Raw genomic sequence first — 15,620 nt, 5'->3', positions numbered from 1 at the left:
TGCTGTGAACTCGGAATCTTTATTGGCAACGAGAAGGGCTCAGCTCGGCAGTGGAGCGGCCCGGCCCGTTCAGCGCTGCCGCTTTGTCCCGCGCACCGGGACGCGGTTCCGGCTCCCGGACGTTCGGCACCGTGTCCGTCCCGGCCTCCATCGGTCACGACACGCAGCGGCTGTGCGGGGTGACCGGCTGCAGCTGGTGGTCGCCGGGGTTGGGCAGCGCCTCGTAGTTGCAGATGGTGACCTGGTGCCGGTGCCCCTGGACGGGACGGACGCGGCCATGGAGCTGCAGCCCGACCGGCTCCAGACAGACCGACACCGACAGAGCTCGGGCTGAGCCCCGGTTAACGCTCCGTGCACAGCAATGCAGCTGCTCATATGGGCTCTCACCTCCGTCCATTCTCCTTTCAGACCGATGTAAAATATCTTCGTTGTCTCGGCTCCAAAGTTCTTTGGGAAGTACATGGACAGGTCGTGGACGTTGGAGAAACGAGCGATTCTGGAAGAAAACAGATGGAGCCTGAACACACCAGACATGGAGCCAGACATGGAGCCAGACATGGAGCCAGACATGGAGCCGGCGGCTGAGACCAGCAGCCGCGGGCAGCAGCGCACACAGCCGGGCCGTACTTAGTGGGGTACTCCAGCTCGCCCACGGGGTCGGGGTTGAGGTTGAACGTCTGCTCCGGCTCCCGGGCAGCATCGTCAAAGGACATCTGGGGAATGTTCTTGAACCTCGAACAGAGACAGGAAACCCAGAAAGTTATTAAAGCGCAGAGTCACTAATGGGCTCCTTCCCCACGCATTAGTGCCTCCCGGATTCCCCTCAGCAATGAGGCAGCGCTTCGCCTTGTGCAGCACAAATTACCGCCGCCACCACAAAGCAGCAGCACCATCCAGGCACCAGGAGCTGGGTGGGTTCAGCGCAGCCCACGAGCAGCCACGTTCCCTCCCAAACAACCTCCAGCTTCTTCCTCCTCGTGGCTCCGGGCTGCTGACAGCGCCGGGCACCGCAATGACCCGCAGATAAAGAACAGCGCAGCCCGGCAGCGTGATGTGCTTCACTCACAGCCGCAGCTCGGAGGGGTGCGAGCCGTCGTCCTCCCCCATCACGATGACGGCCTTGAGCTTCACGCTGCCCGTGAACCTGCCGGGAGGAGCAAAGCGGGGCGGTGACAGCGGGGACAGCGGGGCCTCGCGCCGCCCCCCGCCCGGGCTGCGCACTCACGGGACGTTGAAGAGCAGCTCCGCGTCCTCGTCGCTCTCCACGAACTGCGGGCAGAGCAGCGGCTCAGGACGGGCCCGGCCCCACCGGCACCGCCCGCAGGCTCCGGTCCCACATCTGGCCCCGGTCCCACAGCCGCTCCCGGTCCCGCACCTGCTCGCGGTCGCCGCGCTCCTCCCATGCCCGGAAGACTCGCGCCCCGCTGCCCTCCCGCCGCTCGTTGAGGCACTGCAGCCGCCCGCGGTCGATCTTCAGGTGCAGCCCCCAGGCCTCGCCCCGCTCCCCGCCGTTCGCTCCGCAGCAGCCGCAGCGCCCGGCGCCGTGTCCGTGTCCGTGTCCGTGTCCGTCCGCCATGCCCGCGCAGCCCCGCCCACCACGAGCCGCGCCCACCAATCAAATCCGACGCCTCCGAGGCCCCGCCCACCCGGAGCCCCGCCCGTGTCCCGGGGAGGAGCCGCGCATGCCCAGAAAGGAAGAGGCGGCCGAGGTGCAGTGTTGGGTTTTATTGAGACACGATCGTTGTTTGTCATATAACTTATCTAATGAAAATATTCATCTTAGTTACCACAAAAAAAAAGAAAAGGAACATAGAAAATTGTATGTACACATCGGGGACAGAAGTACAAATACACGGCAGAGCCCCCCCCGGCCCCGGGGCTGCAGCAGAACCGGGATTGAACGAGGCCGGGGGGGATCGACACGGCCATGGGATGGAGGGGGGACATAGGGGGACATAGGGGATATAGGGGACATAGGGGTTATAGGGGTTATAGGGTTATAGGGGGTATAGGGGGTATAGGGGATATAGGGATTATAAGGGGTCATAGGGGGCTATAGGGGATATAGGGGTTATAGGGGATATAGGGGTTATAGGGTTATAGGGGGTATAGGGGATATAGGGATTATAAGGGGTCATAGGGGGCTATAGGGGATATAGGGGTTATAGGAGGTTATAGGGGGCTATAGGGGCTGGGTACAGTCACAGCTCAGCACCTGCACTGTGCCCCGGGGGGAAGAGCCGGGCCACAACAGGTCGTGTATTGACATGGAATTAGTCCGGCCAAATTAAATAGAGCAAACTGCAGGAGACACAGCAGTTATCTTACAGCACGAGGCACTGAGTGCTACACGGTAACATTAAAGCGTCTGGGACTGTAACTAACAGCACGGGAGAGGCTGGAAACACCTCCCCAAGACCTTCAACAAAAGCAAAAAGGACGCTGAGAATGGATCAAAACAGAACACAAGGAAGGAAAGCAGAAGCACACGGGGGTTCCTAAAGCTCCTCCCCAGCGAGGAGCTCCGGGCAGCGACCCCCGAGCAGCAGCCCCTACTGCCATCACCTGTGTCACCCAAAGGCCCGGGGGTACGAGCACAGCCCGGAGCACTGAGCCTGTCCCATAACCCCCAGCACCATTCAGCACTGTGCAAGCAGGTGCCACCTGGCTGCAATCTCTGCTCGCGCTGCCTCCAGCTGAGGTTGTTCCAAGGCAGATGCACCCCAGCAGTGCTATGATAAGGCTGCATGTGCCACAGCAGTGCTGCAGCAAGCCCTGGACTCACACACCTCACACCCTGGCACCTTGTGACGCAGCCACCAGCTGGTATCATGAGTCTTTCCTTGCAGACACTGAGTACAGCTGGGAGTTCACAGCTCCTGCTGTGAAGTATGTGCATATTAAAACCAACATGTTCCATTATCCATTATCTCTCTCTAACCTCAATTCTAAGACTAAAATCCTCACTTTTCCTGAAGATGAGCATAAGAGAACACACAGGGGAAGGACGAGATTTGAGCACCAGCTTCCAACTGGAAACAAACCCTTCCCAGTTCCACACAGAAAACAAGATAAAAATATTCCTTCTTATCATTAAAAGAGGCAAAGCAATGCCTTCATTGATATCTTAAAACTGTTTTTAATTCCAGAGGCAGACAAAGTCCACTCCCTTAAAATAAAAAGGGAAAATACTCATTGGCGCACAGTAAAACTTCTCCTCAAACCCTTCATCTTTTTATTCCCAGTAGCCAGCAGAAGACAACAGCAGAAGAGAAAGAGTCCTCAGCGGCTCCTGGCATCCCTGCACAGCAACGTAAGCATCTGTTCGAGATCTACAGTAACAGCAGAGAAGAGGTCAAGAGCTAAGATTTTATTAAGATACATGATTAGAGAGCAAAGCCTCGGGACCTGATGCACTTGCCAATGAACTGTTGAGCTGAAGGGTAACCAGTGCCACCTGTCCCAGAGTCCGGGTGGGACTCCGGGCCCAGCAGGTACCAGGCCACAAGGACAGGATCCCTTGAGAAGCATTGCCCGTCCGGATGGACTCCTGCCAGTGCAGCCAGGGCCTGCCCCTGTGCTGGGCTGGGAGGGGGGAGACTACTGGGAGTGACATAAATAGTACCGGCGGGCTTGAGGGGTGAAGTATTAATTAAAATCATTTCATAATTTATTAAGAGGTTAAATAGTAAATAGTCTCTGGATTTTCTACTCTCAGCAGGTGCCAAGACTTCACATTTTTTCACATCTGGAGATCCTGTACATCTTTCTTTAGAGAGAAGACAAGGCCAGAAACAGGACGTAAGGGAGAAGGGACAAGAATAAAAGATAAAATACTGTGCTGTCATTTTGTGCAGATCAAAGTCTCTCCCAGCAGCTGCAGCCTCCGCAGAGTTCAAAGGACTTGGGCTGTTTTGGTACCTTCTCCCCCATCAGTGCCACTCCCCCATGAGAGAGAAAAATCCCAGCTCTGTGCTTCCAACCTATCTCCTAGAGAACCTGTTTTTGAAAGCTTTGATAGTCTTTGCCATCATGGGAGCAATTTCTGCAAAATAGGAGGAAAAAAAAAAAAAAAGAAGAAAAAACAAAAATCAACTTTACAGACCAGGAAAGCAAAAAGCCTTCAGAGCTGCAGCCCTGACCAATGAAGGTCTGCACAAGTGCTTATGGCCCATCTTATTTTCAGTCCATAGAAAGAGGAGGGCCCACACTGCTTTCAGCACTGCAAGAACACACATCTTTGGTAAACTCACTGCTTTCTTCTGAAAATAATGAGCTTTTCTTTATTACAAACAGCTGGATGGAACAAAGACATCACAAGGCAAAGAAAGGGCAAGCAGGTGAAGCAAACAGTGGAGCACAGCAGCTTTCTTAATGCTGCCAGGACCTCCTGAGAGCCCCAAAGCAAACTCCAGGCCCCACATCCCGACCCGGCACCTCCAGATTTTCCCCATGCTTTTTCTCATGCAAGAAGTTTGAACTGACTTCACCCTCCTCTCATCAAGGAGAAGACACCTCTTGACCCTCCCACACAGCCTGGATTTCTCTTGCAGCAGAAAGAATATTCATCCATGTGCAAAGGAGAAACTATAAGAGACCACAGATGCTCAGTAGCTTGTACTTACTCTTCACTGGTGGCTTCCTAGGGTCATAGGATGAGAAGGAGCCTCCCGATGATGGGACAGAATGGGCACTGCTGGTGCTGGGCCCATCATAGGACCGCTCCTCACTCACACGAGCATGGCTTTTCCCAGATGTGAACAGGACTGGTTTTATTCTGCAACACAGACAGAGCAGATATTTCAGTAAAGCCAAATGAGCCACATATGTTAATACTGCAATTGTTTTTATCACACAAAGCCAGCATTAACTAGGGTCTCCATTTTTCCCCCTAAGTAAGAAGCTATTACAGCCACAAGTTTCACTGCAAAAGGATGTTCCAGACATACAATTTCATTTCCAGCCAGTATGCAGGGGAAAGATGGCAGGAATGTGTAGGAAGAAAGGCCTTGAACAGCAAATGCTGCCAAGAAACACGTACTTGGTTTTCTCCGGCACAAGAGCACCTCCAGTTCCAAACTTCTCTTGTCTTCTCCGTACATCCCGAGGGGGTTTCACAGTAGAGTTCACAAAGGCCATTTTGGCCACTCTACCTGTAGGTGGCCAAAGGGAAACAGTGTTTAGATCCAAAAATGAAGCTTTTGGGAATTTGCCTTATTGCAGCAAGCTCCAGACACACTTCTGCAGTCCATCTTTTCCAAAGCTCAGGAGACAGCCTACTCCCTTTGGTCTGAACCTCCTGCAGATTGGCTGTGATAAGACTGACTGACCAGGCCGGTAGTTCTCACTATATTCACCAATGAAAGGAAGGATGTTTCACCCTACCCTGGTATTCTTCAATCCTAGCATAAAGAGATCACAAGCGTTGCCTCTGCAGCTATTCCATCTGTACAATACTGCTGCACAACACTATGGAAGAGATCTACAGACTGCTAAGCATTAAGTGAGTGCTACCACGAAGAACAGAGTTGAGCAACTCTTACATTGCATTGGATTCAAACCAGCCACTCCTAAAGACCTTCCTCACACAGACTTTCCCCAGGCAGCCTTCCCAGACCTGTCTGACTCCTCAGTCATTCAGCCCTTCATTACCTTTAGGTTTGTTGGCATGAGCTGAGCCGATGTTCCGCGCCAGCATCAGCAGCCGCTGCTCTCGAGCGTCATGAAGTCGGAGGTACATCTCCCGCCAGGACTCAAATTCTTCTGGCTTCTCATTCTTGAAGTCTCTAATACAGTGATTATGCCACAGTTGATCTGTTTCTTCAATTAGGACCTGAAACAAAGACACGTAAGCAGAGATCATTCCTGACCACTTCATTCCCTTGTCCCTTAGCACATCTATCCATGTCCAGAAATCAGCATCCCTCTCCCAGACCCAGGCACTCACATGATTACATTCCTCAATGCGGTACAGCTGCTCTGGGGTGCACTTCTCCAATACTGGCTCCAGCACTGAGAAAGGGACACCACCCACTTCATAGATTGCTAGAAAGAAGCAAAATGCACAGTATTTATCCTCCTCCTTCCTTTCCCAAGGATTGAGACTCTGAAAAAACAGCAATGCTGCATGCGGCTGCACAATTCAAGGGGAAGGAAAAAGGAACTAGGGTGCAGTAGTTCCAGTCAGTCATTAGCCACCAACAGCTCCAAGATAAGAAGTTCCTGTGCAAAGCTCTATTTCCTGCTATTTCCAGCACTTCAATCATTCCTTACAACATGCTGGGCTACTGCCTCCTGCAGCACCAGAGCTTTCAGGGAGATCTCTCCCCTGTGAGCCAGTTTGCCTAGTGACAACAGGCAGCCAAGTGCTGCTGGGATGCACACAAAGAATTCACCAGGACTTCAGTGGGGACAGAGTTACATAAATCATGGAAATACAACTGACACATATCAGGAAAACTACTTACAGTCAATGTTGTTACTGAGGACTCTGATACACTGCTCGTGCAATGTCATCATCTTTGGGAGGTAGGCAGTTTTAGAGCCTGAATACACTTGCATCTTTGAATTCAACCGGCGACCTATAAATCCTGCCTCGCTCTCTTCAACTGGTGAGGACACTGCTGTGGAAAGCAAGAGTTGGAGTCAGAAGGGAACAGAGAAAACGAGAGACCACCCTGACGAATGGCATGAGAGACACAAGCCAGAGTCTCCCAGAAGAAACCAAGAGGACCAAAGTCCTCTCTAGGAGACTTGCAACATGTCACCCAATTCAGGAAGGGCAATTCCAGCCCTCAAGCTCAGGAAGGATCAGCAAAGGATCTTCCTCATTACAGCTAGAGCACATGGGGGAATAAAAAAGCAAACCAGAAACCAACACACCTTTTTCTGAAAGGCCCCAGGCATCAAGACAGGACACTAGATTCCAGTGTAAAGAGAGCTGATCCCAGCCTGCACGCATTCCTGCCACCTCCTGCTAACAGCATCTGTAGCCCATTTCAAACCCCTTTCCCTGTCCAACATACCTTTCCTTTTTGTCTGGGAGCAGGAAATGGACTCGATGGAGGGAAGAGGACGGTAGTTGGCCTGGATCGGGGGCAGTGGGATGTCCGGTAAGGTTGGCACCACATCGATCAGCATCTGGGAGGAGAGGATATACATGCAGCTAAGCTGAGAATGTGACATCCTGACACATGTGTACAAACAGCACTGAATTGCTCTTTGTTTGCTATTGCCAATAAGTCACAATGATGATCGGTTTGCATCAGAAAATAGGAGGAAGCTACAGTTCTGCCACACTGCTGTGACTGTAGGCTGCCAAATACATAGAAACCGAAATTCAGGATCCAAATTACTCAGCACCTTCTAATAAAAGACATCTGTCATTAAGTTCAGCACTAAAGAGCTCTGGTAGAACCCAGATCAGTTTAACAACACGAAGAACGGAAGAAAAAAACAGCACAGAAGAGACAGAAACATTTCCTTGACCTCAAACACTCCCTAATCTGTGATGCCTCCTTTCATTTTTCCACACACCTGCAAAAGATTCAGCTGTGATGGAAGAGAACATCAAACTGGAGGAAAATCTTGAACTTCTATATGAAACACTTATTAGAATGAATGGTGAGGCTGGGCTGTAAACTGCTGTTAGGATTATAAGAGCACTCATTGAGGAGAAACGTGTTTCAAAGTCAAGTAAAAAGAAAGTAGCACAGGTTTTTACACACTACTCCATACTTAGGCAACCGGCATCTGTGAGGCAATGAATATATACAGAAACATTACTTTTTTTTTTTTTTCAAGCTTTCACAAAGGAAGTTCAGGCTTCTAGAGTTCTCCCATTTCTCCCCACTCCTGGGGCCCAACTCATCCAGTTAATAAAACTGCAGTACTGACAAAGAAAAAAAAGTTAGCTCCACTCACAGCTCCAGCAGAGTCCCACCCCAGCAGCACACAGAGACGCCTGTGGGGCTGCTCTGCAGCAGGTGGGTGAGACACAGCATGTCCCAGCAGGAGCCTGGGGCCACCAACCGCCCTGATGAGACACCTCAAGCACAGCCTGATGGGGGACGGCCCAGCACATAAAAGGGGAAAACCAGTAAACACCGGATAGCTGAGGACTAAGGGCAGCTGATTCCACCTTTTCTGCTCACTTTCAGATCCTCCAGAACCTTACCCTGTTTGGTTTAGGAGTCTCTGCTTGTTTCTTCTCTGCTTTTTTCTCATTTGTCCGCTTGTGACTTGGGCTCTTGCGACTCGAGCTGGAGCTCTTGGTACTGGCTTTGGATCCATTCTGTTTGCTGTGCCCTTGATCTTTCTCCCCAGCTGACACAGAGGGTTTGGCCACTTTCTTTTTCTTTTTCTGGGGCTGGTCATAGCTGAGGTATGACTCAAAGGACATAGTAGGTTGTTCAAACTCATCCTCCACTTCCCCATCCCCAAAACTTGAGGACAAGTCAGCAGATTTTTTGTCCAACTCAGAGGCTTTGTGCTTCCCTTCAGACGTTTTAAAGCTCCCAGAAGTCCCCTTGTCTTTAATTCTATTTGAGGAGTCACTCTCAGCTTTCTGTTTCTCCCGCTCTGTGTTAGAAGTCTCCACGCTTGGCTTGGACTTCCCTGGTTTGCTTTTTTCAGAGTTTTGATGTTTTCGCTTCTTAGTGTGGTTGTCCATAGACTCTTCCAAGTGTGGCTGTGTGTGCAGCTTCTCTTTTCTGGAAGAGCTATTTTCTCGGGTTTTCTCCTTCTTAGTGCTATCTGACATCCTCTGCTTTTCCTTGCTGCCCCCTACCACGGGGCTTTCTTGGAGATGCTCTTTAAATGAGGTCTTGTGCAATTTTTCTGGGCTGATGGCAGAGGCTTTGTTCTCCCCTCGGCCATCAAGTCGCTGCTTCTCCTTGTGAGAAGACTTGTGCTCTTTGCTTCGACTGGCATTCCCTTTGTCATGGAGATCACCAGGGCTCCTCTCCCAGCTTTCCCCCAGCTTCTCCTGAAAGCCATGGCCTTTACTGACTTTCTGATGAAACACTGTTGGTTCTTCCTGCTCATCAGAGGCATAAGGGTCTGTGTACGTATCCTGAGGGCTCTCACTTGGCTCAGGTGACACAGCTTGTCCATAGTCTGAGTACTCCTGATCTGAAGAGAGCACTGGGGAAGATCTGTCCCATCTCTTATCCTCTTGGCTGCTACAGCCATAAGCCTCATGAGATTTTTCAGGCCCTAAATACCTTCTGGACTTCTTTTCCCTATGATCTGGGCTGTAGAGCTGGCTGCAGGAAGGCTGGAAAGGCTCTGAGTAGTCCTGGTCGTGTTCCTCATCCTCCTGGGGAGAAGGTGCTTGTCTTTTCCTTGAGCTGCTCCTCTCATAGTCACAGTCTTCAGAATCTACATTATTTCTAAAAGGATGAGAAAACAAATTACTTAGACTGAAATTTCCCAGTATGAATGAGCAGAGCAATAAGGATGGGAATCTCTTACAGAGGACTAAAATTGCATTTAGAAGTTTTGTGGCAATAATACCACCAATTCTCACTAGCTCAGCAACATTCAGGGATTTAGGAACCACATTTCTGACACAGGAATTAAGCATCTTTTATAAGGACTAACAACTTCACAGTTCACTGAGCAAGCGGAGGCAGAGGTGTACAGAGATGTCTCCATGTCACATGCTTCTGGCTGCACAGTGTGTAAGGAAACAGGAGCTCCCAGTTCACCCATTAAAACATGCAGGGACACCACACTACTATGTTACTGCTACACAGTGCTAGCATTAGCTTTGGTTTCTGTGGCATCTCTACACACAGAAGTCTTCTTTCAAAGCAAGCCACTTCCTTTACTTGCGCCTAAAACTTCCTCTCTTTGGCATCATAAGTGGGAAGTGAACAGATTACATCTTTTGCTTTATTAGAAGCCCTTTCTTGGCAGCTACTGCTAATCTCTTCATCAAACTGCAGCTTCTTGGAGGTTGGTCCCTGCCTTCACTCTGAACTGCAGCCGTCAGCAACACAGCACTGCGGTGAGCACAGGGAGGAGGTCTGTTCCAAAATAAAGCAGAAGCCCCACACAGCACACTGTATTACAGGTTTTTCCAGAGCCTTCATTTGTTTCCACGACCAGAGTAGTTTGCAATCTACACTGCAAAAATTAAAAGAGAACAACTTTTCCATTGAGATAACTGAGCAGGTTTACTCACCTGTCTGCCTCCTGGGAGACCGGCACCAGCTTCTTCCACCTGGCCACAAGGTTCTTGGCGAAGTCTCCCACCAGCTCGTGCTTCCGTAAGCTGTTCACTGTCTTTCCAACGCCTGTCTCCTTCAGGAGAGAGAAAAGATAAAAACTAACCTCAGCAAAGCAGTCAGCATTCACACCTCCTCCACTGAGCTTCCTGCAGTCAGCCTGCTACCTATCATGTCTAGGTCAAAGTGAGCTTCCTTAATCTAACAACAAAGATATCACACGTAGCACATTGTGTTTGCAGCAGACATTGTATAGCTTACTGCAGTTCTGTAAATTAGTGAAGATATAACTCTGCTTTAAGTTGAAGGCTACTCAATTGGTTTAATAGACTAAGTTATTATTTACCATAACTGTTTGAAGACAGAAGCCGGTCACTAATAGTTCCAAAGATTCACAGTTCCTAATGCAATGCAGCTTCCGTCACCATTAGGAACTGCTCCGACTCACAAATCCCGACCAAACAATAAGCTTTGGAGGAGCTGAGCACCACCACCTGCCCTGCACTGCTTCACGCTGAAGCAGAAGAAGGGCTGAGGTGCTCTCTCTAACTGAGAATCCTAGAATCTCATCCATCTCAGCCATGTCTATGACATCACATTGGAGCAGGCAGCTTAGGCAGCATATCCTGCTCCAGAGAGCAGCATTTTTCTAGCAGTCAGATTCTGTAACTTGACAGACAGGATGAGAGCACAAGAGATTTCGCAGCTCTTACCACAAGAATGTCAACTGTGATGGGCAGCTCAGACAGCTTCTTCAGACTCTTCAGCAGCTGCAGAGACAAGGAGGAAAACGTTAAGACTTGTCAGACTGAAACATGTACTATGATTAGAAAGGAAAGCTCTGCACAAAGCTTGTTAGAAAGATCCAGGTGGCAGACAGCTGTTATCTTGCTCCACATCGAGTCCCTAAGAAGCCAGACTTGAGGGCCAGCTGCAAAGAAGTTATTGCCACTTGGCCTATGAGGGTCACCTGAAAAATCTTGAACTTACTCAAATACAAATTCTTCCTTTACAGAGAACTACAATTTAACTTTGGCTTACAGTGTCGGTAGCAAAGCCTTTACACAGCCCCGTGGCACATGAAGCTGAAGGGCTGGGCTGTGTGGGCATAAATGGAGCAGTACTGGTGCTTGGGCAACTCACTGAGCTGTACAGAGGCTTTTTAGCAACAGCACAGACCTACCAGCACCACCTCTTGTATTATCTCCTGCAGCTACAGCCAGAGCAGACTTGTCAGCATTCCCATTATTGTGGCACCTCTACAACCCGGCTTTGTTCAGCACTGCTGTGCCATACGCCGTATAAAGGGCTGCCTCAATCCGGAACATCTTTTACTTAAACCATTGTACTCATGCTGAAATCAGTACTGTTAGCCTAAGCAGCTCCTGTCACTCTACTGACACCACACAAGGACCCAGGAGGTTTAGGCAGCTCCACTCTTTTTGAAGGAAATGAATTATTTGTACGCGTTTGAAGAAGCAACAGAGAAAAGAGCCCACCTCGCTTAAACAGAACAACAGGATGGATCCTATTCACCACAAATTCACCACAAACCACTGCCCCATTGCTCACACGTAGGACTTCATCACTATGAGTGAAGAATTAGGTTTTCCTCCTTGTTCTGGAAGAGTTACACGTCTCAGTTCCAGCATCACGGCACTTCTCAGTGCTCACGCTGGATGCCAAGAGCTCGGCCTCCCCAGCTCCAGCTGAGCACACGGGGCCCTGGCAGCTCCGCTCCGGTGCTGTGTGAGGTTGAGGGTGGAGGAAGGAGACAGACAGGCACTGGGCGCCCAAACGGAGCCAGCCAAGCGGCAGAGCTCCCTGCGCCCGACCCACGGGGTTCAGCCGCTCCGTGGGTGCGTGTCCAGGATCAACCCGGCTCCGCACGGAGCTGCTGCCGCGTCCGCACTGAATGAAACGCGGCCCCATCGGCTCCGAACAGCCGCTGCCCCGCGAGGCGCCACGTCCCGGTGCCGGGCGCAGCAGCACGTGCCGGGAGCACAACAAGCCCCGGCTGCACCGCACGCAGCTCCCGACAAGTGGCTCCGGGCCCCGAGCACGGCGGCTGTCAGCGGGCACGGCAGCAACGGGACGGGCCGAGAGCTCGAGCACGGCCAGCACCGACCAAAGGCCCGGCCCGAACCGAGCGGCGGGGACAGCCCCGAGCGGAGCGGCCCGACCGGCCCGGACAGACCCGGACGGCCCCGACCGGCCCCGACCGGCCCTGACAGCGCGGCCCGAGCGGAGCCGGGACCCCCGAGCTCCGGATCAGGCCCCGACCCCGCCACTCCCGCCCCTCGCGGCCGCGCCGGCCCCGTCCCTCCCGCACCCGCCGTGTCACCGCCGGCACCTTCTTGGGATCCGCGCTGCCCGCGAGCCGAGCCTGCAGCCGGCCCACAACTTCCAGCACCGACTCCGCCATGTTTAGTGCTGGACGGGCCGCGGCGGCGGAAGCGGCTTCACCTCTCGCTCGCCACACGGCGCTTCCCGGCCGTCGCCGCCATCTCTGCTGCGGGCAGGAAGCGGAAGCTGCGCGATGCTCCCCCCGTCGGCGGCGGCCATGGCAGGTAAGGGCAGAGTTCAATGGGTGCCATCTTGGGGCCTGGCGTGGCGCTGGGTGCGCCATCTTGAGTGCTGGCAGTTCGGAGCTCGGGCGGCGCGGAGCGTCCCGAGGGCGGAAACGGGCGGGAGGAGCGGGGGAACGAGAACGGGACAAGGGATGGGGCTGAACTGGAACACAGAGCTGAGCTGAGAATTACCGTTATGGGCTGCACAGAGCGGGCACAGCCTGCGGGGGGTCGAACAGGGCTCATGGGGTGTGTGTGTGGGGGGCACAGACCCACCAAACACCGCGGGGTTCTCAGCGCTGGGCTTTAATCCCCATCAGCCGAAGGCAGCTCAAACACGGGCTGGGAACCAGCAGCCAAAGGGGCTGATGGTCAATAAGGCTCCAGCTCCCTCCATCAGCCCAGACACATTAACACATATTAACCCATATTAACCCATATTAACCCATATTAACCCATATTAACCCATATTAACCCATATTAACCCATATTAACCCATGGTGGTGCCCGTCGTTCTGCTCCAGCAGCTGCCCAGGTCAGGAGGAGCCCCCATAAAATACACGACAGAAACTGGGGTTAAAAAACATTTATTTGCTTTTTGGTAACAGGAGCCGCTTATTTGCCAGGAAGGATGATGCCGTCATACTGCGAGAAAACCAGAGAGAACACAGTGAGAAAGCAGACAGGTAAATGGGGAGAGGTACAGGGCTGCTGGGGGAAAAACATGACCACGTTCATTCCAAGACAATGACATTAAACACTTCTCTGAGCCGAGCAGCGAATTGCATTGCCACCTTATGCTTATTTCCAAGGCAGGGGGCTCTGGGTCAGCACTAAGGCCACAAACCGGTCAAGCAACACAAGGCGGCCCCTTCAGATGTCAATCTAACCCGAACACACTCATCCCTTTCACAGCCCCACTGTCTGGCCCAGTGACTCGTTCCATTCCTCCCATAAGGACGATAAAGCAGTGCAGTATTTTGCTGATACCCGCCAGGAACCTTGCAGGATAAAAACTAAATAAAGTTGGACCGTACCTTCTGCTGAAACCAGCGCATGGCTTCTTCCTTCCCAATCCTGTGCTTGGCTCCAATGTTGCCAGTCCTGCGCTTCTTGTCAGCAATGCTGAACCCAGGCCTGCCCAGCACCTGGCAGGAGACCAATAGCACTACCTCATTCCAGCCTTTACTTAAAGAAACCTTTCCTTAACAAGGGACAATCTACAACTTCCAGGTCAACAACATCTTATTCTGTGAGCTATGGTCAGGACTTAAAGCACTATAGCAGCAATTGGAATCTAGTTAACTGAGCAGGCAGGTGCACTGACAGGGAATACTCACCACATAGAAGTCCAAGCCATAGATGCCAATGCTGGGATCGTACTTGATCCCTAAATCGATGTGCTCCTGGATTCCAAAGCCAAAGTTCCCAGTGTCTGAGAAGTTGTTTTTCCTCAGCTCGTATTCTCGCACCTGAAACACACATTGTCAGTCGTCATTCCATCACCAACCACAAACAGGAGTTCTGCACATTCTACTAACTGCTGCCAGACCCACATGTTGGTAAGCATTTAGTAATCAGATTCCAATCCCACGGCCTGCTTGGGAATCACAATAACACAGAAAAACTCAAAAGATGCAGCAGCTGAACCAGTGAGTCTTAAACACACACACACACCAAGTAAAGAAATGGTGCAATCTCAGCCCGTGTACCAGGGATACCAACCCAGCCTCCACATCTGTGACTGTAACTAAATCAGATGCAACATTTCAAAGCTTTCCATCATTCTTCCAGCTGCCGACAGTTCAAGTTGTTTTTTCATTTCTCCACACAGGATCCAGCCGGGCCCCATTCTCACCTTCAACCCCTTCTCCAAGATCTCTTCTGCTTTGGCCCCACGAACCGTGCAATGAACTGCAATCTTCTCATTTCTCCTGATTCCAAAGGACCTCACCGTGTACCGAGCTGCAGGCAGAACAGTGACACTCAGGACGCCATGCAAACAACTTCCAGGGGACTCAGAGCTTGATCGAGACCAAACAAGATACTTCAAAGGAAATAAAAAGAGCCAAGAATCTCACATTCCCTCTGCGGGGACAAGGGCAGAGATACAGGACTGGAGATTTTAAAGCTGCCGTCACGGAGCACTGAGCGCCCACAGACACACACAGCACAGACCGTGACCTCGCACTGTGCCCAGCACCGCCCCCCCGCAGCCCCAACACGGCGACACTGGGCACAAGGCGCAGCCCCGTCACCTTTGGAGAACACGGGGGTCTGTCCCGTCAGCTGCTCCAGGACTTTGGCCGCCCGGGTCAGCCTGTCCCCGCTCTCCCCGACGCAGATGTTGAGGCACAGCTTGCGGATGCGCAGCTCTCGCATGGGATTCTCCTTCTCACCCTGGTCTTGCTGCGAAGAAACACCGGATGGGATGAGCGCAGCCCGCACCGCGTGACCGGCGGCTGCAGCGTGCGGACAGCGCGGCCCGTACCGGGATCAGCCCGGGAGCGCCCGGTGCCGCAGCCCCATCCCGGCACGGCGCAGCTCGCGGCCCGGCCCGGCAGCCGCAGCCTCGGGGCAGCTCGGGGCAGCCCGCCGCCCGTACCAGCCCGTACCAGCCCTACCGCCGCCCACCGACCTCCCCCGCCCCCCCCGTACAGGCCGCGGCCCGGCCGAGCCCCGCCATAGGGCGGATGGCGGCGGATGGAAGCGGCCCGGCCCGTCCCGACCCACGGCAGCTCCACTCACCGCCATGATGGAGGCGGGGAAGAGAGCGGCCTGCGCCGCGCGGGGCCTTATGGGGCGGGGCGGGTTTGGG

General features: G+C 52.5%; 3 protein-coding genes across 6 annotated transcripts; all 3 read right to left on the bottom strand.

Moving 5' to 3' along the window:
- On the bottom strand, positions 1–1,590 carry PITHD1 (PITH domain containing 1). The gene is made up of 6 exons (XM_015883356.3): positions 1,376–1,590; positions 1,226–1,269; positions 1,067–1,144; positions 628–732; positions 388–496; positions 1–256 (listed from the first exon to the last, which is right to left on the bottom strand). The coding sequence occupies exons 1-6, from the start codon at positions 1,574–1,576 to the stop codon at positions 155–157; spliced, it is 639 nt and encodes a 212-aa protein (XP_015738842.1). The 5' UTR covers positions 1,577–1,590; the 3' UTR covers positions 1–154.
- A 1,529-nt stretch (positions 1,591–3,119) lies between these two features.
- On the bottom strand, positions 3,120–12,748 carry ELOA (elongin A). 4 transcript variants are annotated; one of them, XM_015883358.3, is made up of 11 exons: positions 12,565–12,748; positions 10,946–11,002; positions 10,190–10,308; positions 8,177–9,392; positions 7,026–7,140; positions 6,468–6,623; positions 5,948–6,045; positions 5,653–5,833; positions 5,042–5,153; positions 4,626–4,777; positions 3,120–4,045 (listed from the first exon to the last, which is right to left on the bottom strand). In XM_015883358.3, the coding sequence occupies exons 1-11, from the start codon at positions 12,655–12,657 to the stop codon at positions 3,984–3,986; spliced, it is 2,361 nt and encodes a 786-aa protein (XP_015738844.1). In that variant the 5' UTR covers positions 12,658–12,748; the 3' UTR covers positions 3,120–3,983. The 4 variants fall into 4 exon arrangements, with proteins under 4 accessions (XP_015738844.1, XP_015738845.1, XP_015738846.1 ...); XM_015883359.2 differs by having other exon boundaries at positions 6,468–6,620; XM_015883360.2 differs by having other exon boundaries at positions 12,586–12,748.
- Positions 12,749–13,373: 625 nt separating this feature from the next.
- On the bottom strand, positions 13,374–15,577 carry RPL11 (ribosomal protein L11). The gene is made up of 6 exons (XM_015883514.2): positions 15,551–15,577; positions 15,061–15,211; positions 14,661–14,767; positions 14,143–14,274; positions 13,840–13,950; positions 13,374–13,447 (listed from the first exon to the last, which is right to left on the bottom strand). Exons 1-6 carry the CDS (start codon positions 15,554–15,556, stop codon positions 13,418–13,420), a joined length of 537 nt encoding a protein of 178 aa, XP_015739000.1. The 5' UTR covers positions 15,557–15,577; the 3' UTR covers positions 13,374–13,417.
- Positions 15,578–15,620: the final 43 nt, after the last annotated feature.

The sequence above is a fragment of the Coturnix japonica genome, chromosome 17, assembly GCF_054131305.1.
Source record: "Coturnix japonica strain WE chromosome 17, WE-NBRP24, whole genome shotgun sequence".
Taxonomy (NCBI): Eukaryota; Metazoa; Chordata; class Aves; order Galliformes; family Phasianidae; genus Coturnix; species Coturnix japonica.
Note: the sequence above shows the minus strand (reverse complement) of the source record. Positions and strands in the feature narration are given on the sequence as shown.

Excerpts from the sequence above, each read along its gene's own strand:
- PITHD1 (XM_015883356.3), bottom strand. The coding sequence starts at position 1,576 with ATGGCGGACGGACACGGACACGGACACGGACACGGCGCCGGGCGCTGC. Across the intron at positions 733-1,066 it reads CACCCCTCCGAGCTGCGGCT|GTTCAAGAACATTCCCCAGA; the intron begins GTGAGTGAAGCA and ends TCTCTGTTCGAG. Across the intron at positions 257-387 it reads TGAAAGGAGAATGGACGGAG|GGGCACCGGCACCAGGTCAC; the intron begins GTGAGAGCCCAT and ends CGTCCCGTCCAG.
- ELOA (XM_015883358.3), bottom strand. The coding sequence starts at position 12,657 with ATGGCGGAGTCGGTGCTGGAAGTTGTGGGCCGGCTGCAGGCTCGGCTC. Across the intron at positions 7,141-8,176 it reads AGACTCCTAAACCAAACAGG|ATGCTGATCGATGTGGTGCC; the intron begins GTAAGGTTCTGG and ends CTCTCCTCCCAG. Across the intron at positions 4,046-4,625 it reads TAGGAAGCCACCAGTGAAGA|AAATTGCTCCCATGATGGCA; the intron begins GTAAGTACAAGC and ends CCTATTTTGCAG.
- RPL11 (XM_015883514.2), bottom strand. Across the intron at positions 14,768-15,060 it reads GACCCCCGTGTTCTCCAAAG|CTCGGTACACGGTGAGGTCC; the intron begins GTGACGGGGCTG and ends TTCTGCCTGCAG. Across the intron at positions 14,275-14,660 it reads TCTTGGAGAAGGGGTTGAAG|GTGCGAGAATACGAGCTGAG; the intron begins GTGAGAATGGGG and ends TGTGTGTTTCAG.